General features: G+C 34.5%; 2 protein-coding genes across 12 annotated transcripts in view; both read left to right on the top strand.

The window, feature by feature from the left end:
• phldb1a (pleckstrin homology-like domain, family B, member 1a) overlaps positions 1 to 6,031 on the top strand; it is a 45,304-nt gene extending 39,273 nt beyond the window's left edge. For all 11 annotated transcript variants that reach the window (XM_028467308.1, XM_028467306.1, XM_028467305.1 and 8 more), the window contains 2 exons: positions 4,233 to 4,318; positions 5,463 to 6,031. In XM_028467308.1, the coding sequence (XP_028323109.1) occupies positions 4,233 to 4,318; positions 5,463 to 5,603 (227 nt within the window). In that variant the 3' untranslated portion in view covers positions 5,604 to 6,031. The remainder of the gene's footprint in view (positions 1 to 4,232; positions 4,319 to 5,462) is intronic.
• Positions 6,032 to 19,813: 13,782 nt separating this feature from the next.
• On the top strand, positions 19,814 to 24,433 carry atf5a (activating transcription factor 5a). The gene is made up of 4 exons (XM_028467033.1): positions 19,814 to 20,186; positions 20,779 to 21,042; positions 21,282 to 22,455; positions 23,646 to 24,433. The coding sequence occupies exons 2-4, from the start codon at positions 20,892 to 20,894 to the stop codon at positions 23,830 to 23,832; spliced, it is 1,512 nt and encodes a 503-aa protein (XP_028322834.1). The 5' UTR covers positions 19,814 to 20,186; positions 20,779 to 20,891; the 3' UTR covers positions 23,833 to 24,433.
• Positions 24,434 to 24,984: the final 551 nt, after the last annotated feature.

Genomic DNA, 24,984 nt, shown 5'->3' with positions numbered 1-24,984 from the left:
ACAAAATGACGACAAACACTCGATAATATAAATATACAAAATGAAATAAAAATACTCAATAAAATCAACAATAAAACACAAAATGACAACATGAATACACAAAACGATTAAAAAAACCAATAGAAAATGACTCTAAAAAACATACAGAATTACAGAAAAATACATAAAACAATAAAAACACACAAAATGACTCCGAACACACACAGAACGACAATATAAATATACTAAATTACAGAAAAACACACAAAACAGCAATAAAACACAAAATGACTCCAACAAACATGAAAAAAATACCCCAAAAACAACAATAAAAACACACAAAATGACCCTGAACACATAGAACGACAATGAAAACACAAAAAAATTACAGAAAAATACACAAAACTACAATACAAACACACAAAATGACTCCAAACACACAGAACGACAACAAAAACACAGAAAATCTTTTAATTTTCCTAAAATTATTACATAATATTTCTCTTAATTACATATAAATTGGTCACAGATCTAGTCAATTTAAAGTGAAGCCCCTTTTAGGACTGATTTGTTCCCCCTTTTGTTTGGATAATGTTGGTTAAATACATATTTTGTATTTTATATAAACGTACAAGTCCAAACTAAGGCACAATAATGTTGAATTTACTCGTTTTCCTGTATAAAATCTGTGGCCCTCGTGGGATTAAACTGCTCAGTGTTTGGCCCCTGAACTGTGTTTACCCCGCCCCCCCCGCTTTAACGCCTCAAACATCTACAGGTTCCACTGAAACAAAATAAAAGCCTTTTTAACGTACGAGAGGTGAAACTAAAGTGGACTGAAGGTCCGACGCGCTCCGAGGGAAACGCAAAGATCAAATGAGATATTCAAAGGAGACTTCTCTTCTTAAGATCTATAAAATAAAAAAAGAAGAAGTTTTCAGCCTCACCAGCAGCAACAAAGCGACAGAAAAAGAAAAGTAATCCCAGAAAAAAGTGAGGAAAACAAGTCAAATTAATGGGATTGTTACGACTCCAGGCGTGGCTTGAAATAGAGACACACTTGTAATTAACTTTAGCTGTGACACACACACACACGCACACGCACACGCACGCACGCGCACACACACACACACGGATCCTTTACACCTCCCTTCATTTAAGACACAGCTCCAAAAACACCTCAAAGATCAATAAAATGTGATCAAATAAGAAAAAACACAAAAACACGACTTTTATTCTTCAAATCATCCTTAGTTAAAACTAACTTTTTTTTTTTTCAAATAATTTCTCATTCTGATTTTTTTTATGACATTCATTTACATTATTTAAGAAATATTTTGGAAAGTTGTTGCATTTAAAAGAACAAAGGGAAACTAAACTAATGTGAAGCATTAAAAACACATTTAACTAAATAATGATAATGTTAATAAATAAATACATTAATAAAAATGTTAATATATTAATAATATACATGACGGAGTTAAAGAAAAAAAATGAAAGAAAAGAATATACTTTAACTAAATAATAGTGTTAATAAATAAATAAGAATGTTAATATTACATGGTTAATGAAAAATAAAAAAGAATAAATAAAATAAGAAGTCATCACCCCCCCAAAAAAAAATTAAATAAAAAAAACAGAACAAGGTCAATAACTCCAGGAAAAAATAATTGCATGCTTCTCATTTTTTAACTCCATCAAGGTATTGATACCCTCAAACCCCTCCCACTTTGTGGTGGGAAATCATCACGAACAATGGCGTTTAACAAGATGCCCCTCCCCCTTGATAAACAACAACAAATCAACATCTACTGATGAGTCTTCTTTCCAACTAAAGAGCCATTTTCAATGACTCGCAAAGCATCATGGGTTGATGACATCACACTGCCTCTACCAAAGCCCATTAAAGCTGAGGTACTCCATTTATTTTCTTTAATCTAAATATATATATATATATATATATATATATATATATATATATATATATATATATATATATATATATTATTAGCATCATATGTCGTAAAAGTAATCATTTCTGAAAAAAACTGCACATCTCCGTGCTGTCTGTGCCTTATTATGAATTATTTTCGTTAATAAAACCAGCTCCATTCACAGGATTTAGAGGAAGGAGGGGTGAGCAGAGCCCAGGAAGGAGCCTCCTCATTGGCTGCCGTCATATATAGTGAAGTGCAAACTTGTTTTCAGTCTTGGACTAACTTTGGACTGTTTTCCTTCTAAACAGGTCATCTAATGTTTCATTTATAATAATAATAATAATTCGTGCACCTCCACGGCAGCTCTGACCCTGAAATGGGAAACTCCGCCCCCAACAGGAGGAGGATGAAATTAATGACAGCTCTGTAAAATTGATACATTTGTGAATCAAACATTGCACATTTCATATATGAAAGATATAATTAGAAAAAACAAAAGAGGAAAAAATGATACTATCGCCCCAGGGAGTGAGTGACGTGCCACGCCTACAAATACAGTTTTATATTAATAATAATAATTGGAAGTAAAATCACATGATCATTACACAAACCTGGTGATCAGTTGGCTACACCACCTGCAGCTGTTATAAAAGGAACGCGCTCACAATGCGTAAAAACGCACAGTGGTTTATCAGGCACTGCTGGAGGACGAGGTGCACGGGAGACTCTGGAGAGAGAGGTTTATTTGTTTTTTCATTATGTAACCAAAACATGAAAAAAGAAAAAAACACTCATTTGACATTTCTTTCCAAAACTAAAATGAAAAAATGGAAAACTAACACCTTTATTCATTTTCTCTATTACCGATTGGCCAAAGTACGTGACCTGGAAGTGAAGCGTTACATATTCAGAGATATACTGTATTTATCTCTGTAACATTTAAGAGTTTCTAAATCCTCTAAATGTCATTGAGGAGGTTCTGTGTTCAACACCAGATAAAGAGAAAAGGACACGTTTCTGATGCACAGTTGGAAGCATCGATCTTGTCATGCCGAACTGCTGTTAGCATAGCCGTTAGCGTCGGATGAGAGTACACATCCGGGTCACGTACTTTGGCCAATCGGTAATGAAGAAAACTAATAAAGGCGTTAGTTTTCTGTTTTTTGTTTTCTGTACCGAAGCAAAAGAGCTTGAATTTATAAAACAAGGCATTTTTCGTTTTTTCACTTTGGTTTTGGAAACAAATATCAAATAATGAGTGTTTTTTTTTTTGCTTTTCATGTCTTTGTTACATAATGAAAAACAAATGAACAAATGATACGGATTGAGGATCTACAGAGATCTATAGACATGATCCTATAGACAGTGATACACATTTTCTCCTCCACTTCCATGTCAGATCATTTCTTTTTTTACCTCAGTCACATGATCTAGCTTTATATCATCCTAATGTTCACTGTGTCACTACATGATGCTCTCCTGTGTGTGTTTACTTCATCCATTAATATCTCCACCTCATAGTGAGTGAAATATGTGTTATTTGCTTGTTTTCCCCCTCGGTCCACCGTGAAATTTGTATTAGTGAATATTCATTAAGGGCGTTCACCTGACCTTTCGATAGGCACCGTATGGGCGGAGCCAGACCTTTCGATAGGCACCGTATGGGCGGAGCCAGACCTTTCGATAGGCACCGTATGGGCGGAGCCAGACCTTTTGATAGGCACCGTATGGGCGGAGCCAGACCTTTTGATAGGCACCGTATGGGCGGAGTAATGTCTTTTCTCACGTGCGACAACTTTTGAGTTGATTGTGATTTAAAACAAAAACAGGCGAGGGACGAGCGTGCGCCCTCGTTTATAATTTGTAAAATAAAATAAAAAATTGTACACACTTCCTGGTTCTTAGCGTACGTCAGCTGAAGTTTGTTTATCTATGTAGCATCTCAGGAATCGGGACAGAAAAGTGAATTATGTCCAGAAATGAAAACTGACAAACGTTCCCTGATGGTTTGAATGCTTCAGAAAAATAAAAATAAAATGATAACTATTGTTACATCAGCTATAGAGAGAGAACGCAAAGGGCTGAAGGATAAAGAGTATAAAGTGAACTCACCACCTTTTACAAACTGTAGATAAAAGTTAATTTCTAAGGAAGTACCTCATACACTGTGTTTGATAAATAAGTGTTAATATGAAATGTGATAAATATCAGCTCTGTGGCTCCGTCTCCTCCTCACAGACTCTATTCACGGCTCAGGTCTTACATCAGTACGAGACGTAATAAATGTTATATTTATTTCATTTCTTCTCCTTACAGACAAGCATGAGACCAAACTGAAAGGACTGATTTATTTTCAGGCGATAGAAGAGGTTTATTATGATCACCTGCGCAGTGCCACTAAGGTAAGAACGCTTTAATATTATTACAAGAAATGGCATTTATCACTGAAAATTTAATTCAAAAATCAAGAGTTTTATGTTTAAATGAACAGTTTTAAAAACTTTTATTTAACTCTGTTCAAAAAAATTATATAAAAAAACGGGAAAAAAATTTTATTTGAAAATTTGAAAATTAAAACTGAAAATTCAAGGTATTTTATTCTTTATCAGGGTTGAGGAGGGATAAGCAAAGCTTTAGAAACTGGTTAAATTTTTTTGATTGTGTTTTTAAAAACAAAAAAGTTAAAAAAAATGTTAGAAGACAGAAAAGAAAAAAGAAATGAAATTGATTATTCATATTGTTTGAATGGAAGCTGGTGTTTTCAAAGTAAAATGACAAAATTACTCCAAACACACACAGAATGACAATAAAAATACACATAACAATAAAAATAATCAAAATGACTTAATAAAACACACAAAATTACCCACTAAACAATAAACAAAACACAGAATGGCAGAAGTATAGAAATGTATTGAAAAACTCACAAAAATACAGTAAAACACACAAAATGAGCCAAAAAAAACCACAAAAACTCGCAGCACACAAAGAATGACAAAATAAATACACATGACAACAGAAACCCACAAAATGAATCCAAACACACAGAATGTCAATATTAATACACAAAATTACAGAAAAATATACAAAACACAAAATGACTCCAACAATCATACAAAATTACTGCAAAACAACATTAAAAACATACAAAAATGACTCCAAACACACAGAACGACAATATAAATATACAAAATTATATGAAAATACACAAAATTACTGAAAACACACAAAGAACGACAATATAAATACATAAAATTATATAAAAATACACAAAATTACTGAAAACACACAAAGAACGACTATATAAATACATAAAATTATATAAAAATACACAAAATTACTGAAAACACACAAAGAATGACTATATAAATATACAAAATTATTGAAAAATACACAAATCAACAATAAAAACACATAAAATGACTCATGACAAACATGAGGAATAATTACCAAAACGTGTATTTCAAAGTAAACAGTGTGTTTTTGTTGGATTTAAAGTCAGATGTGTGTGTTTGTGTGAATGTGAAACTGTTTGTGGTTCTTCAGAGTCCAAACCCGTCTCTGACGTTCTGTGTGAAAACCCACGACCGTCTGTACTACATGGTGGCCCCCACCCCAGAGGCCATGAGGATCTGGATGGACGTCATAGTGACGGGGGCCGAGGGCTACACGCAGTTCATGAGTTGAGGGAGCGCACGGCCACACGTGCACGCTCACCAAACATTTGGAGGTTTCTAGAATCATCTAAAGCTTCTCACTATGAACTCCACTAAAGGTGCTTTAAAGTCATATTTATTGTTCAGCTTTTCATGCAAATACTTTTCATTTTCTTACACAGAAAAAATTGCACGGCAATAATAATAATAATGTTTCTTACCTTACACATTACATTACACACTCCAACTGTTTACACGCCTAAAGCTGCTCTTTACACGCAGCGTTTATCACTCAGATATTTTCATATTTCTACATTTTTTACTTCTCATATATTTGAAATACAAGCCTAATAAAAACTCATTTACAGTAAAATAAATGTAATGTAACATCAAATTATGTTCTGCTTTGTGACAAATGCATTTTGTATGATATTTGATCTGCTTGAATACACAAAAAAACACAATTATCTAACACACACAACAATAAGAATACAGAAAATTATAGGAAAATACACAAAAAGACAATAATAAACACACAAAATGACTGAACAACACACACAGAACGACAGTAGAAATAGACAAAAAAATGATAACACACAAAATGATAATATAAACAAAATGACAGTAAAACAACAATAAAACACAAAAGAACTCCAGACAACACACAAAAACTACAGAAAAATACACAAAATGACAATAATAAACACAAAATGACTCTACACACACACACACACACACACACACAGAATGACAATATAAATACACAAAATCATGGAAAAATACAAAAAATGACAATAAAATGACTCCACACACACAGAACGACAATAAAAATAGACAAAATAACAACAAAAATACACAAAAACAGAACAAAAACCCGCAAAATGACTCCAAACACACGATGATATAAATACACAAAATTCAAGAAAAAATACAAAAAAACAACAATAAACACCCAAAATAAATTCAAACACAAACAAAATGACAATAGAAATACACAAAATTACAGTAAAATACACAAAATTACAGTAAAATACACAATAGAATAAAAACACACAAAATTACCCACAAAAAAATCCACTAAACAACAAAATGACAATTAAAAAAAAATCAACAAAAAACAACACAAGAATAAAAACACATTAAAAAATAAGAAAAACACATTAAATAAGAATAAAAACACATTCAATAAGAAGAAAAACACATTAAATAAGAATAAAAATGTACAAAATGGGATAAAAACACACAGAGACAGAGAACGTGTGATATCTGATATCTGCTTGTATGGTACCAAAGCTTTAAAAACATAAACGTCACTGTATGTATTTTAAAAAACGCTGCAAACTTTTTAGCAATAGAAGTATTTTATAAATTATATAATTCTATGGTGTTTTAAATGTCTCATGTCTATTTGATGAATAAAATAAAATATGCCGTTCACGTCTCCCTGTGTTTGTTTCTCGTGTTTATTTCTACAAACTGGTTCCAGTGAATGTTTTTGTTAATGAGAGTTTTACACTAAATAAAGTCTCATTAGCAGCTTTTCCGGCACTAAACGTGTCTGTGTACATACGGTGGTTTGATAAGTTCATTAAGTCTTTACCTGAGATTATCTACAGCAGCTGGTACACGCACACACACACACACATTACACACTGCAGCGTTAAATAATCAGGCAGAGGTGGAGACGACATGTAACTTAACATGTATGATTCAATATGAGGAAATGTGAAATCACGTGTGAAAGACGAATGATAGAGTTCTTACAAACAACTTCTCGTGTGTGTGTGTGTGTGTGTGTCAGACTCAGAGCAGTACAATTATCCTGCATGTCTGAATCCAATGACTTATTTTTTACTTCCCACATTTGTAAACAAATATCTACTTTTTTATCTTTATTTCTTTTGTAACTTTTCTCATAAATCCAACACTGGTACGATGCGATTGGTTGAGTGTTTGTTTATAAACTTTTGGGCGTTTGTAAAATGATCCTGATTGGCTAAAACCATTCTAAGTATAGAAAGACTAATTAGATATTTAATCTATTTTTAAAGTTTCTAGGTAAGATTATCTGCTGTGTATAAAGCAAACAAAGAGTTTGTGTGATTTTAGAATTATTATTACATTTTTTTCTCTCATTTTATGTGTTTTTCTTGTCGTTTTGTATTTTTTGTGATTTGTTATTTTTTTTTGTATTTTTTGTGATTTGTTATTTTTTTTGTATTTTTTGTGATTTGTTATTTTTTTTGTATTTTTTTGTTTGGTTTTCTGTGATTTTGTATGTTGTTGTTGTTGTTGTTGTTGTTGTTGTTGTTGTTGGAGTGTTATTGTGTATTCCAGTTATTGTTTTGTCATTTCTGTGTTTTTTTGTCATCAAAGGCACAAAACAACACCGAAAACACACAAAACAACAATAAAGAATTAAAAAAATGACAGCAAACACACAAATTAAAAAAATAAATAAAAACTATCAGAACAACAAAAACACAAAATTGGAGAATAATACAAAAAACGACTAAACACACACGATGACGATAAAAAAAAACACTTGATTATTTTTACTTCAGGGACTTTTTAATGTGTACATTTAATTAATTAATTACTTAATCAATACATTTCCTGCTTTTTAAAAAAATAAATAAAAGTAATATGTTAGTATTAAAATTCTCTTGAACAGTTTAGTGACGGTGAAGTTTAATCTGTAATTTTGTATGTTTGATGGAGTAATTTTTTGTATTCCAGTTATTATTTTGTACATTTGTGGAATTTCTTTTTAAACTAAAGAACAAAAAATGCACAAAATTGGAGAAAAATACATAAAATGTCCATAAAAATACACAAAATGACAATAGAAAAACGTCAACAAAACACACGAAATTGAAGAAAAATACACAAAAAGACTAAACACACACAGAACGAGCATTAAAATACACAAAACGACAACAATAAGACACAAAAATGGAGAAAAATAGAAAAAAAATGACTAAACACGACCATAAAAATACAAATGTATATTTTTTTTTTTACTTCAGGGCATTTTGTAACGTGTACATTGAAATAAAATAATTGAATTTTTATAATAAATCTCATATTAGTGTTAGAATTTTCTTGGACAGTTCAGTGAAGGTGACGTTGAATATTTAATAGTCTGACTTTAGCAGAATTCTTCCCATATGATGTTGCTCAGTATTATCTTTGAGGCTGAATAATTAGTACTGGTCCTAAAGACACACAGGACAACAATAAAATACACAAAACAACAAAAATAAACTAAAACTCACAGAACAACAAAAATAAACTAAAATAACAACAAAAACTCACAGAACAAAAAAAATAAACCAAAAAAACAACAAAAACTCACAGAACAACAAAAATAAACTAAAATAACAACAAAAACATACAAAAACACAACAAAAGATATCCAAAACAAACCGCAACGACAAATAAAAAACACAAAATAAGAACAAAATATACAAAATGACTCCAAACACACAGAGAATGATAAAGTACACAAAACAACAACAATAAAAAAAAAATAAGAACAAAAACACAAAAAACGACAACAAAACCACATAAAATTGCAGAAAAATACGCAAAATGACTGTAAACACACACAGAATGATAATATTTCCATTTTATTTTTTACTTCAGGGAATTTTGTAATGTGCACATTTAATTAATTAATTACCTAATGTTTACATAAATAAATGTAATATTTTAGTATTCAAATGTTCTTTGACAGTTTAGTGAAGGTGAATCACGCACACGCACACGCACACACACACACACACACACACACACAGTCTGACCTTGGGAGAATTCTTCCCATATGATGTTCTTCAGCAGTATCTTTGAGGCTGAATAATAAAGGGGTGTGTGTGTGTGTGTGTGTGTGATGAGCAATGACTGACACCCTCCCTTATCGTTAGTGAAATATTCATGAGACTCACTCAGGCCTTTTTTTTCCCGCACTGATCAGTGTGTGTGTGTGTGTGTGTGCGTGTGTGTGTGTGTGTGTGCGTGTGTTACACAAGTCGGTCTGGTGTGATCCGTGTCGACATTAATGGGAAATATTAACCCCGTCTGTCGGAAAAAACACAATTTCTAATGAAACGCAGACGAAATAATTGAAATATCACCTGTCAGAAACAGCCAATTAGAGGAGCTTTCACTTCCCCACGCACACACACACGCACACACACACGCACACACGTTGAAAACAATGTATAAATCATTCATTGATGATGTTTTTTGTGGCATGTGAACAACATGGTGTGAAAAACATCCAGAGGGAAACAAAGTGGCAGCGTTGACCTAATGAGGGCAACAAAGGCAACGGGAGCAACAGCAGCAACAGCAGCCCACTGCAGGCTGTTGTTCTTCTTCTTCTTCTTCTTTGTTATTGACTATCAGATAACACATGCACCACGTGCACAACGTGCACGCTCACTTAAAGAACAATAAGAAATCACTGTTTTCAGAACGAAACCACATCATAAAGCAAAATGTAACTGAAACTACAAAGTGTGTTTTTTACACTTTCAGCTTCAAATTCAGTCTGTTAATCATTCAGCAGCAAAATGATGGTCTATTGTTCTATGAATCTGTGATAACCACATTTATTTATTCATCTGAATAATATCCACTGTTATCCAGGAACGTTTATTATTATTATTATAGTCATCTTAAAGATGGAAATCCTGGTTTTAATCACAAATAAAATGGGTTCAAAGTGACCAAAAAAGTGTGAATATTGGCTGAAAAATGGCAGAAATTGGAGGAGTGGAGGGGGTTGTGGTAATGTAATTAAAAAAGTAGCAAAAATTAGTTTAAACGGGCAAATAATGGGCATGACTAACTGTAAATGTGGTTAAATTGTGTTTTTATCATCATTTGTATATTTCTCTGTCATCATGTGTGTTTTTGTTGTTGTCTTGTGTTTGTTGTGACTCGTTTTGTGCATTTTTATTGTCATTTTGTTCATATTTTCCAAATGTTGTGTATCTTTGTTGTTGTTGTTTTGTTTATTTTTCTTTCATTTTGTGTATTTATGTAGTTGTCCTGTGTGTTTTGCAATTAATGTAATTAGTGCATTTTTGTATGGGGGGTAATGTAATTGAAAAAGTAGGAATTATTAGTTTAAACTGGCAAATAATGGGCATGACAAATGGTGAATGTGGTTAAATTGGCAAAAATCAACATGAAATATGATGAAAAGAGGTTAAAAATAATGGGTTAATATATGTGAGATTAGGTGGAAAAGTGGTAGAAATGGTTTATAAGTGCTGAACATGTTGAGAGTAGTAAAAAATGTGCAGAAAAGACATTAAAATGTGATGTAGATGTGTCATAAATGGGAGAAATGTAGCAAAAATACATTAAAAGGAGCAAAAATATGGCAATAAAAAGTGATGAAAATAGGTTAAAATATAGTTTGGTGTGGTTGCGGATTGTTTAAAATATATTCTGAGAACAAATCAACCTCATGTGCTACAGATTTACAACTTTTACCAAAATGTCGCCCCAACACTGAAGAATGTTTTATACATTTAAACCTATTGTAAATTGTGCTTTTATCAAAAACTGTGAAATGTATTAAATGTATATACTCCAACAATTTTGGTTTCATTGTATTTTGACAATTGAAAATTTGTTCTCGTAGGAATTCTGATTATTTTTCTGGAACATTATTGCTGCTATTTTAATGCGATTCAGCGCTACATCGAGATATTACGTTGCGCGATTCAAAATGCATCCATATCAATTATTTTATTTGATTTTTTTACCTTTATTTAACCAGTAAAGTCTTTTCCACAACAGGAGACATTATAACTGTTTGAATAAGTGCTAAAACCTGGACATGTTGACCAGCTTGTGTTTAATCAATAAAATATAAAAATAAAGTTCTAACTTTCAGCATTTATTTATTGTTATAGAGACATAAACCTCAGTTAAGTTACACTAAAGTCAAAGTTGCTTTAAAAGCCACAGACTGTTTGTTATTTTTATTTATATTTTAAGTTGTTATATATATATCTATATATATATATATATATATATATATATATATATATATATATATATATATATATATATAGGCATATTAAAGCCAATGTTTTCAGTGTAAAATATGTCAATAAAATATATTTCATACTTAATGTTCTCATGAAGGTGTAACATTTACAGATTAGTTGTTTTTTACGTCATATATAAAATAAATGTCTTATATTTTAATATCAGGATATATCGTATCGTACAGTATCGTGACCTATGTATCGAATGGTATCGGCAGGCGACACACACCCCTAAATAACACGTATGTCATCTCATAGGGAACATGTCAAGGATGTGCAGTCGATCGTTTTGGAGCCAAAAGGTCAAGGTCAAGGTCAAGGGTCAAAAACCTTAATTTTCCATATCTCTATGAATATTTATCGTACAAGTTTGACGCTTACATTTATGAAAAGCTCATCTCAAGTGGAGTATTTTATTTCACTAGACTGAAGCTGTACGACCTACCAGTAAAAAGATCAGTAGAGGTCAAAGTTCATGACATCACAAAAAAACAAAAAAAAAACAAATTGAGATACAATGCTCAAACTAGGGATGCACCCAAATACAAATATGAGGCCGAAGCCAAATAATATATAAACGCTTGGCTGAATACCGAATACGGTTGTTAAGTTTTTCACTATTTTTTTAAATAGTGCATAAATAGAATACATTTTTATTCATGTTTTTTAAAGAAAGTTGAATATGTTTATTGAATATTGACATTTTTTAAATATTCCACTAGTCTTTGGTTTCCAAAAAAACCACAACAAAGTTTTTCATTTATATTATTAACCCTTCAAATAAAACTAAACATGCATTTTCCGACTCAAAATCACTGCACGTTGTTTGATCGCGTCGTTGCGTCACACGCTACTTATCGGCCTTGTTTTTAACTCACTAAACCATGTGGCTTTTTATGCAACATTCAGCCGAATATATTCAGTAACCGAATATTCGGTGCATCTCTAGCTCAGACTGGTACCATTGAACAACATTTGGTTGTTTTTAGCTCCACCCTCAGTTGTTCCCACCATATACTGATAGTAAAGAATAACTGAAGTGAACTTGAATAGTTGACTATTGTTCTCTGTTTGATTACTGTCACATGATCAAACCTTTTCTAACATTCCACACTATAAAATAAGTCATAAAAGTATGTGTGATTCATATCGTATCGCATCAAATATCGGCCAATATGCAAGGCTGCAATATCGGTATCGTATCGGAAATGAACAAGTTGTATCGGGACATCCCTACTCATTGTAGATGATGTTTGGAAAATATCAGAACTTTATCCTAAAAACTGATTTTTTTAAAAAAAAAATTTACACCATTTTGAATTTAGTTATATTTTTAAATATAACCTTTTCACGTATGAAGCCAGTTTAACAACATCTCCATGATTTTGTCTATTTTTGTGTTTTCCTGTTGTTTTGTGTTTTTTTTCTTTTTAATTTCTTGTTTTATTGTTATTTTGCGCATTGGTTTTGTGTATTTTTGAGTCGTTTTGTTGATTATTTATTCATTTTCTCATTCTTTTTTTTGTGTGAATTACTTTTTAAATAAAAGTTGATTCCATGTCTGATTGTACTTCATCGTGTCTGGTCAGTGAGCGTTTGGAAAAAATATCTACTTTTTTATTCAAAAAAAATTGATTTTTTTTTTTTTTTTTTTAGAGAATTTTGAATTTCATTCTTTATTAACAATTAAAGTCAATAAAAAAAGTCATGTTTAAACATCACTTTTTTCCACATATGGAGCCAATAAATCATTGTTAAAAAGAAATGAACAACATTTGTGTATTTTGGGATTTTAGTCTCAATAACTGAATTTTAGGACAGTTTTTGAAATCTGAATTTAACGTGAACGGCTGCTGGTTTTTTATATGTGTGTGTGTGTGTGTGTGTGTGTCCTAAGCAGATCTAGTCTGTGTAAAGCTCAGAGGTGACAGACGCTGAAGCCTCAAGTGTACACACGCACGCACGCGCACACACACACACACACCCCTTATATTTTGGTTTAGATTTTGCAATATTTAATTTACTACAAAGATGGAAAACTTTTAAAACAAAAAATATGATTGTATCTAATCTGACGGTCACATGATCAACATTTATGTTAACATTCAAAATAATGACCAATCAGAGCATATTACAGGAAACTACAAAAAGTTTGTGTATTTTGCTGTCATTTTGTCTGTTTGTTCATATTTTTGTGAATTATTCGTATTCTACAGATTTTTATTGTCTTTTGTTGACTTCTGTATATTTATTTTGCTGTTCTTGTGTTTTCTGAGTTATTTTTGCGTGTTTTTACCGTTGATTTCAGGACTGCTGGTTTTTTTTTGCATATTATTTTTTGTCTGTTTTTGTGTATTTTGTCATCATTTTGTATTTTTTTGCTGAGTATTTTTGGAGACATTTTGTGTTGACTTTTGTTCTCGTTTTGTGTATTGTGTATTTTTTTGTCTTTGTTTTGTACATCGTTGTTACTGTTTTTTTTTTTGTATTTTTCTGTCGATTTTAGCGTATTTTGTCATGATGGGGTTTTTTGCCGTCATTTTGTGTGTTTTTGGTTTTTTTGTTACTTCATTTGTTGTTTTTTTTGTGTGTTTTTGGAGTGATTTTTTGGGATTTTTGTTGTTCGGTTCACAGTTAGTTTTTCTATTGTCAGTTTGTGTATTATTGGTTGTTTTGTGTGCTTATGGATTGATTTTTTGTCACAGTTTTACAGTTTGTGTGTTTTTCTGTCATTTTGTGTGTGTTTATTTCTTCCATTTGTTCTTATTTTGTGAATAGGTTTTGTGTGTATTTTTGAGTCGTCATATTCAGAGTTACGCTTTCATTTTGTGTAAGTGACTGTGTACGTTTCATATTTCTTTTGCACGTTCTCATTTTGTTTTTCTAAAAACCTTTTAAATAAATGTTTTGCTTCCTCGTGTCTGGTCAGTGAGCGTTAAACGTCGTCTGCCACGCGTGTCATCATTCCTCGTGTCTTTTAAGGAGTGAGATGTTGATCTTCTAAAGGTTGTGAGATCCCAAAGGAGGAACTGGAGTCGTTTACGTCCAACATAACGCTGTGATGTCCTTGAAGAGGAAGGAGTGAATAAACACCACGCTGAGGCCGTCACGCGTGAAAGCAAATCAACTCCAACTTTCATAAATGAAAATTAAAGCGTACGTGTTGTTTTCTGAGATTTCATTGCCTTGTTTTCCTCCTCAGTGAATTTATCTGTTATTTTGTTGATATTTCATGAGTTTTTGTTGACATTTTGTGTGTTTTTGTTGTCATTTTGTGTGTTTTTGTTGACATTTTGTGTGTTTTTGTTGACATTTTGTGTGTTTTTGTTGGGCTCTTCTGTGTTTGAGTCATTTTGTGTCTTTTCTTTTCATTTTCTGTATTTTTTGTTTTATGTATTTATCTGTCATTTTGCTGATTTTTTGGGGGTCATTTTATGTGTTTTTGCTGTCATGTAGGGTTTTTGTAGTGTGTTCCTTTCAGATAATTAAATGTATTTTTGTTGTTTTGTAATTTTTTTTCTTATTATGGTGACATTTTCTATGTTTCGGAGTCATTTGTGTATTTTTTTTGTCCTTTTCTGTATTTTTTTGTCATTCTGTTGATCTTTTATATGACGTAGGAGGGATTTTGTGTGTTTTTCTCTCATTTTACATATTTTTGTTGACAGTTTGAATGTTTTAATTGTCATTTTGTATATTCTTCTGTCATTTTGTTAACATTTCATATGTCACGGTGTGTTTTTTGAGTCACCATGTGTATCTTTCTCGTCGTTCAGTGCATCTTTCTTAATTCATTGTATTTTTTGATATTTTGGGAATTTTTCTGTGATTTTGTATGTTTTCCTGGTCGTCGTGCATGATTTTATGTCATTTTGCATTTTTTTGTTGGTAGTTTGTATGTTTTAGTCCTCTTTAGAATATTTTTTCTATCATTTCAATAACTCCTTATGTCGTGAGATCCCAAAGGAGGAACTGGAGTCGTTTACATCCAACATAACGCTGTGATGTCCTTGAAGAGGAAGGAGTGAATAAACACCACGCTGAGGCCGTCACGCCTGAATGCAAATCAACTTCAACTTTCATAAATGAAAATTGAAGCGTGCGTGTTGTTTTCTGGGGTTCCATTGCCTTGTTTTCACACCTACACTAACACATCCATTCACCAGTCCTCCTCCTAAGTGGATTTCATGTTTTCTTCGTGCGTTCAAAGAGGGGCAAAAGTTGAGGACAATAAATTGTGAGCGAGATGATGATGAAACGATGGTGTAAGCCTCACTAACGCGCCATACGTGCACTTGGCATGCAGCATCCACTTCTTTTCTCACTCCTCAGCTCATACACAATATTCACACAATAACACCAGGGATCAACGACCCGCCAAAATAAAGGTCCCAGACAGCGGGGACCCCCACTGTAGCTGAAGGTGGTTGAACACAGACATGAACATTGAAGAACAGTCATGTGGAGACAGGACCATCTATAAGAGGGAATAAAGGGGAGAGATTTTTGGGGTCCATCCATAAAGTCAGTGAAATAATGGTCCATAGAAATTGGTTAAAATTTGCAAATTAGAGAGGGCAAAAACAGACAAAGAAAATGGTAAAAAATGTCAAAATTGGCTTAAAATGAATTAAAAATTGGCAGAAATGGGGAAAGAAGAGTAATTAGTTTAAACTGGCAAAATGTGAATGTGGTTAAATTGGCAAAATAAGCATGAAATCTGATGAAAAAGGTTAAAAGTGACAATAATGGGTCAATAGATGTGAGGTGGAAAAGTGGGGGAAAAGGTTTATAAGTGTTGAAAATGTTTTGAAAATGGAAAAAATGTGCAGAAGAAATTTGATGGACAAGTTGCAAATTGGAGTGGCCAAAAATCTTCAGAAAAAGTGGTAAAAAGGGTTTAAAATGTCAATAGTGGCAGAAAAAAGCTGTAGCAATTCGTTTAAAATGGCAAATTATGGGTATGACAAATCATGAATGTGGTTAAATTAGTAAAAATATGGTGAAAATAAGTCAAAAGTGTCAATAAATGTGACATTAGGTGTAAAAGTGGTGAAAATGTCTGGAAAGTGAAAAAAATGTGTTGAAATGTGATGAAGAAATGGGAGTAAAGTAGCAAAAATACATTAAAAGGAGCAAAATTAAATAAATGATGAAAATAGGTTAAAATATGGTGGTGTTGCAGAAAAGGGTAAAAAATAAATAAACTCAAATTGTACAAAAAATGGTCTTAGTTTCTTCAGACAATAATAATAATGATCAGCTTGAACATTAATACAGGATAAAAACAAAAGGCTTGTGTTTGTTTTCCTGTCATTTTGTTGGTTTTTGGAGTCGTTTTGTGTGTTTTTTAAGTGTCATTTTGTGTTTTTCTTGTAGCTGAATTAGTTTTCATTTTGCAAATGTTTAACATTTCATACCTTTGTTGACATTTTGTGTGTTTTTCTGTCATTTTGTTTTTCTGTTCTTGCTTTCTTCTATGTTTGAGTCATTTAGTGCCTTGTTTTCATTTTTGTGTAATTTCGTTGTCATTTTGTGGATATTTCCGTTTCATTTTGTTGACTTTTTTTGTCCACGCGGTCATTTTGTGTGTTTTTTGTCGACAGTTTAAAATGTAAATTTTTGTTGTTTAGTGAATTTTTCTCTTATTGTGTTGACATAATCTTGTTTTCTTCTGTGTTTATAAGTCTATGTGTAATGATATCCAGCGCTGCTAAAAGGGAGCGATTGGGTTTGTTGCCACTACTTCCTGTATTTCCTCAGGTTTTCTTCAGGTGTGATGAACACTGAACACGTCTTTAAACGGGTGCAGACGACGGGGGAAATGTAGCGAGCACCTTGGTTTTCTCTGGTGACGCACAAACACAAAGCCCTCGGTGGACCAATTAAAAAGAGACACTGAGAGCAGTCAGCGATTTCCTGGGAGATGTCGTCGTCCTCACCACCACCACCCGCTAACGTCTCAATGTGCTCCCCGTTACAAACACATTCATGTGGATTGCATCAGGCTTTCTACATGTGTCAAAGCTTCAGTCATGTGATGTGCCACCGTCCTCATCCTCACATAGTGGACGTTAGTTAGGCTGGAGTACCATATGTCCCATCCAGGACACCGTACTGCACACATGGAAACTTTTATCACCAAAACCTGATCGTCTGATAAAAGTCTTATAAACGTTATTAAATAATGACCAGCCTGAGCCTTAATACAGGAAAGACAAAAGGCTTGTGTTCATTATGTGCGTGTTTCTTTTTTTTTGTCATTTTATGTATTTTTCTGTCATTTTGGTGACAATTTGTATGTTTTTGGTTTTCTCTTCTGTGTTTTAAGTCATTTTGTGAATTTTGTTGATGGTTTGAATGTTTTAGTTGTCATTTTGCAAATTTTTTCTGTCATTTTGTTGATATAAGTTTGTGTGGTTGTGTGTATGTCATCTTCTGTATTATTATTTTTTTTTGTTGTTGTTTTCTGTTTTTTAGTGTCATATGTCATTTTGTATATCTTTTTCTATTATTTTCTGTATTTTTTGTTGATTTGTGAGTTTTTATCTAATTGTGTTGACATTTTATAATTCTTTGGAGTCATTTGTGTATTTTGTTCTGTATTTTTCTGTCATTTTTTGCACGTTAGTTGTCATTTTGCAATTTTACTGTCATTTCGTTAACATTTCATAGGATTTTGTTGACATTTTGCATTTTTTTGTTTATAGTTTGTATGTTTTCGTCGTCTTTAGAATATTTTTCTATTATTTCAATAACAATAAGTTTTTGTTGTCACTTAGCGTTTTTTGGTGTTGTTTTGTGTGTTTTTTTAGAGTAATTCTATAAGTATTTTTTGGTTGTTTTGTGTAATTTTTGTAGTTTTGTGAGTTTTTGTAGTCATTGTGTGTATTTCTTTGGCGGGCTGCACAAAAATGGAATGAGGGCCAATTTGTCCACATCTGCTTTACTGCTTTCAATCACAACTTTTGTAAACAACAAACCTCACTTGGTCAAAAAAGAAGAAAAAAAAAAACCTCCTGCAGAGACATTTGGAGTAATGCGATCATGTGCAATCAATTCTACTTAGATGCAGTTAGTCGTATTTTCAACACCTAGACATGCTTCTCTGTGGACAAATCTATAACGGGCCAGACACATCAATATGTAAATTCAGCAGAACTGGAAATAAACTATTGGTTTTGGTCAAATGATCCTGTCACAGAGATGCAACTCAGCAAATGAGATCCAGCAATGGGTGGACAGGGAGGGGCGTTTGAAAAACACAGGCACGGCCGACGGGAAACAGAAGGCGCAGACGGAGCGAGAGAAGAAGAGGGGAAACCGAGAGATGCAAATCCCATGGCAACAGCAACCAAAAAACAAGTCGAAAATAGGGGGCAGTGTCCGCTATTACTATAGCAACAGGAGAACAGCCCGTAAACCCTGGGAAGGGATTTGCTAAAAGAAGAAAAACAAAGCTTTTTTTTTTCTTTTGCATTTCCACCTGCTGTGACAAACTTATTGGGCTGTAAAAATGAACGTGAGCCTTTATTTTGGAAAGAACTGAATATTTTCCAACTTCTATCATCCCACATGTGTTTGTCTTGATGACAAAATATAAAGGCAGCATTGGCCGATATAAATACAATTTGAATATATCTTTAAAAATCTAATTATTTATGCCTAAAAACTACAAACATTCATATTTTATCACATTCTGCGGCACATTGTGCTGTACAGTGCGCGCGCGCGCGCTCCCACGCACGCACAGTCTCCTTCCCATGGTTTGTTTACAGGAAGCATGTGCAGTCTGCCCTGCCTACCACTGACCAATCACATTTCACACTGCGCCCAGCAGTAGCCAATCAGAGCGCTGGGATCTGCACTGCGCAGCCTATCGCGCACCGCGTGGACCACTGATGCAATGAAGATGCAACAGACGCGCAAAAAAAAAAAAAAAAAAAACACACACATCCAAGTGAGAGTGTAGCTGTTCAAAAACAACGCCATAGTGTGTGTGTTGGGGATGTACGGAGGACATATAGTACAATTAAAAGCCTTTAAATACGTAACAACCTGTAAATACTACGTGTTTTTTGCCATTCACAATGTGTACTGGTGAAAAACTGCGGATTATTCTACTTTTAAAGGGATTTAGTTTGTCATTAATGATATTTGAATGATTGTAAGCGTGTTTACTACTTACCTTTTACAACAAAAGTCAGTTTTTTCCCTCCCAATGTGTGTTAATAATACGATAGAAAGTTCGAGGAGCGCCAACAACAGGCTATAGTAGTGGTGCGGGTGGGCGGAGGGATCTCCCAGTCAGCACAGCGGTTCCTCCTGGTGACGTCATCGGTTGCTAGGTGTGAATGAAGTGACGCTTTGTCACAAACTAAGCCGCGCCTCAGTTTACAGGTCGAGCACAACAAAGCAGCATCGTTGTCCCGGACAGTCCGACAGCGAACATGGCTCTGTGATCTATCCCGAGTGTCCGGAACCCCGAAAACAAGTCGTTTTCCGTCACCATCGAGTGCTCTACATTTCTCCGCAAGAATGGAGTAAGTCCGCTGTTTACTCTGCACGCGCGGCTGTCTTCTTCTCCTCCTCCTCCTTTTTTCTTCTTCTTTGACTTTTAATATGTCGTTTAGATGCTTCCTGTTTTATTTTACTAACTTTTAACACTATTTACAACATATTTCACAACAATACACAAAAGTTAAAAGCTGCTCACTAACCTGTGCATGTAAAACTAGTTGTAAAACAATTACTTTTATGTTCATTTTTAATTTTATATTATTTTCGGTGTAATTTGAACCACTTTACTGATGTTGAATCATCTGCTTTAATCCTGTTTTTAGCACTGAGTCCCATGAGTTCAAATCCCAAAAGATCCATTACACACACGAACACGCACACACACACACACACACACACAGTCCTGTCTTATTTTTTTCACTACTTCAACAGTTTTATTATTTATTTATTAATGTATTATTTATTCAAACAAAGTTAAACAATAAAATCTGTTCTTTACAAATAGAAATTAGCATGTTTATTCTGATTTAAACTTTCTTGGACGTGTGTCGAGACAGTAATTTTGTCTGATGCTCATGTCTGTTGTTGTTGTTGTTGTTTGTGTGTGCCCTCCAGGTTTCATGATGCCCATGCTAACGTGCTCTCCGTGGCCCGCCTGTCAGACCCCGCTCGCTCTCATCCCACGCTCGTACTCGGATTAAATCCAATCACTAACAAGAGACACGACGATGATGGCGACATCATCATCATCAGCTCCTGCGTGGAGGGCTCTTCGTGTCTGCCCGGCAGACCCCCTCGCTCTCTCTCACCCACAGGCTAACCACAGCCAATCACAGGGGTGCAGGGGGGAGGGGTCAGAGGAGAGTCAGCACTTAATTGGTGAGTTGCAGCTTATGTGCTTTTTTATATTTTCCCCATTTTCAGGTGGGCTCAGCACTGCAGCACACTCGTCCTTCTGAACGGTAAGTCATAAAGTAGCTACAACGACGACGCAGAACGCCACTTCTTTTGATTTATTTTATCTAATGATCTATTTAATAACGATTTGATTCATTCGATGAGTGTTTTTTTTTTTTTCGGCAGCTTGTTTTCAATGCAGACTTTCTGGTCCTGAACAGGTGATGGTCTTACAGACTGGATGACGGAAGAAGTCGACTTCTCCTCGTACCTCCCGAACCCTCCCTCTCCTCCCTCCTCGACCAACGCCTCCCTTCCCCCGTCACCCTTACACAATGACATCCAGGTGCCCTCGGACTTGGAGGTCATGACCTCTCTGCTGCAGGAGGAACTCGCCCAGCTGGAGGATTACTTCCTGTCGGAGCCGCTGCCAGACAAAACGCCACGACTAGGAAAATGCGACCGGGGTCCTGTGCCAGTGGCGGGTCCTCCTCAACCCTTCACTCAGCTGCCATACGCATCGTACTCTACGGCCAACCAAGCGGAAACCAGCCCGCTTCTTGTTACCTTGGCAACCGGCGAGCTTGACCTGCTCAGCATCTGTGGTGGGCCCATCGGGCGATCCAAAATACAGCGACACGCGCCGTACGTCTGCGGCCGCCCCAGCGGGTGCGGACGGAAACGGATTCCGGATGGTCTGAGGTTTGGCGACGGCTACGACAGCAGCCTGTTGACTTCCAAAGCGAGCAACTCAGGGAACCCGGCGGTGGCTCTCGCAGGTAACTACGGCTGCGTTGAAGACGAGCAGCTGGTAGGAAAGAGCTACTGCCTGGGCGGTGCTGTGGAGGTCAGACGATGCGCTGTTTTACCCAAAGAACCAAGAACCTGCTGCTTCACCCAGGACGGAGGGAAGGTCGGCGGCGGCGGATTCGGTTTCGGCGGCTCGCTGGATGTCCCGCACAAGAAGGAGGATCTACTGATGTACAGCATGAGGGAGGTCAGCGCGAGCACCAGCAACAACGAGGTGGTCAACAGCATCAAGGCCAGCGTGGAGGTAACCAAGGCCACGGTGTCGTGGAAGAGCCAGAGCAACGACGGCTGCTACCTCCAGAGTGTGCCGCCGCCGTCCGAGGCCTATCAGAGCTTCTTAGGGAACATCAGCGAACAAGTGAAGAGCGAGGCGGCGCACGTCAGCCAGCACGACATACGCGGCCACTTCCTGGACAACCAGGGCCCAGAGTGTCTTCTGATGAACGTAGATCCTCCAGGGCACAGGCAAGCGTGTCGGCTGAAAGACGACCAGTGCGCCGTCAAGTACGAGGAGGACCTTCTTCCAGCAGAGGGCGGGGAACGCAAGCAGAAGAAACGCGATCAGAACAAAACCGCCGCTCACAGGTAAACGGATCCCGCCTAGGGCTGGCTGATATGGACCAAAACTCAGATCTTGATATTTTTCTGAAAATGGCGATATACGATTTAAATATCGATATTTTTGACTCACTAAAGTCTTGCCAGAAAGACAATTATGGTAACAGGTAATGATTATCGTTAAAGGGAAAGAACAATTTTCTAATCGCCTTACATTGAAAGTCTGCAATAGAACCTACCGTAAATGTTTTCCTTTATCGCTATTTTCTTTGTTCCCTGTTTTGAACCGTTGCATTTTTATTTCACTTATTTTAATTCAGTTTGAACTCAACCTTTTATTTGTTGTTTCATATTAATTTACCATCTTTTAAAAACAAGTAATTATTATCATTAAAGTAGAAAATAAAAACATTTCTAAACAATATTTTTGGCATTTTTGCAAATGTGAACTATTTTCTAATCGCCTTACATTGAAAGTCTGCAGTAGAACCTACCGTAAATGTTTTCTTTTATCAATATTTTCTTTGTTCACTGTTTTTAAACTTTATATTTTTATTTCTCACTTGTTGCCACTTATTTCAGTTTGACTTGTACTCAACTTTTAATTCATATTAACATATTTTCTATCTTTTAAAAAACAGGTAATGATTATCATTAAAGGAAAATAACATTTCCAAACAATATTTTTGGCATTTTTCTTTTCTTGTTTTTATTTAATTTTGAACAATTTCATTCTCTTGATGAATTATTTGACAATATGTGACACTTTTGGTTTTTTCTCCTCTAAGGGACAGCACGTGTGAGTGAGTTCTTCAGTGTGGCTTGTTTAAGTAAAAGGTCTTGGTTTTAGGACGCACTCATAAATCCATTTAACTGTGCAACTCCTAAAATTAAATTAAATAGAACTTTATTGATCCCCAGAGGGGAAATTGCAGCAGAACAATAGAAGAGCAGACAGTAAAGACAAAAATAAATACCAACATAGGATAATAGTGCAAAATATAAGACTGTAGGACATACATTAATTAGAAAAAAAAAGACAAATTAGTATTTGAATAAAAAATAAGTTAGAGGCGACATTGTACTTTTCCATATCGCCAAAATGGAAAACTCGATATGTCTGGAATCTCGATATATTGCCCAGCCCTAATCCCGCCACATGTTTTGGCTTGTAAATATATATATATATTTTTTTTTTTTCCTTTGACAAAACGCAGGTATCGCCAGCGAAAAAGGGCGGAGCTAGACTCGTTGGAAGAACAGCTGCATTGCCTGGAAGGGAGGAACCGGGAGCTGCGTGACAAGGCGGAGTCTGTAGAGCGTGAGATCCAGTACGTCAAAGACCTGCTGATAGAAGTTTACAAAGCCCGAAGCCAAAGGCTGAAACAGGACACGACCGTGTGACCAAACCCAAAGAGCGCCGAACCAGGACGCCATATGTCTTTAAGATTGTCCACAAACCAACGTGTGCTATATTTGATTTATTTATCTTATTTATTGATCTTTTATTTTGGTAAATACATGCTTTATTAATGTAAATTATATTTTATTTTGAATCCAATGCTTCCACTGCACTGTGGCGTCGCAATGCTTAACAAAAAAAATGACAATCACTTTTTTTAACATCTCAGAACTTGTGAAATTAACACCTTAATGAGGTTCTTCCTAAATAAGCAATGATAAATCTTTATGCGGGTTCTTCAATCTTATAATCGCCTTACATTGAAAGTCTACATGAGACCTTAAATGTTTTCCTCTGTTTTTAAGCTTTGCATCTTTATTTTTCAGTAGTTGGAGTAGTTAATGCCACTTATCCCAGTTTGGTTTTAACTATATTATTAATTCTAATAACGAATGGTATGATTATCGTTAAAGGAAAAGAACAATTTTCTAATCGCCTTACATTGAAAGTCTGCAATAGAACGTACCGTAAATGTTTTCCTTTATCACTATTTTCTTTGTTTCCATTTTTATTTCACTTATTCCAGTTTGGTTTGAACTCAACCTTTTATTTGTTGTTTCATTTTAATTAATATTCATCATATCAATTTGCCATATTTTAAAAACAGGTAACTATCATTAAAGGAAAAGAACATTTCCAAACAATATTTTTGGCATTTTTGCAAATGCATTTTTCTTTATTTCGTTTCAAATGATTTGAACAATTTTATTCTGTTGATAAAATGTTGACAAATTCTAAAATAGTTTATAAATTACTTAATTCCTCTAATTTCTTTCTTTTTTTTTTTAAATCCAAGATTTATTGGTAACAATGAATCATCTTTTATTTATTAGCAAATAAAAAGAACAATAATTGTTATTTTAATTGTTTGTATTTTTAAGGTGTTAAACTAGTAAATTTGTCTTTTTTGCCCATTTCAAAACTGTGAAAGCTCACGCCTTTCTTTTTAAATCTTTTTATTTTGAAACATGGTTTTTTTTTAGGGTTTTTTGAGCTAAAATGCTTTGTTTTCTCTGTACAAAGATTGTAACTATAATAATGGCTTTAGAAGCCTCCCTCTGCATGTGTTTTTCTCTGTGTGGAATTGAAGGATT

Source organism: Gouania willdenowi, chromosome 14, assembly GCF_900634775.1.
Source record: "Gouania willdenowi chromosome 14, fGouWil2.1, whole genome shotgun sequence".
Classification (NCBI taxonomy): Eukaryota; Metazoa; Chordata; class Actinopteri; order Blenniiformes; family Gobiesocidae; genus Gouania; species Gouania willdenowi.
Note: the sequence above shows the minus strand (reverse complement) of the source record. Positions and strands in the feature narration are given on the sequence as shown.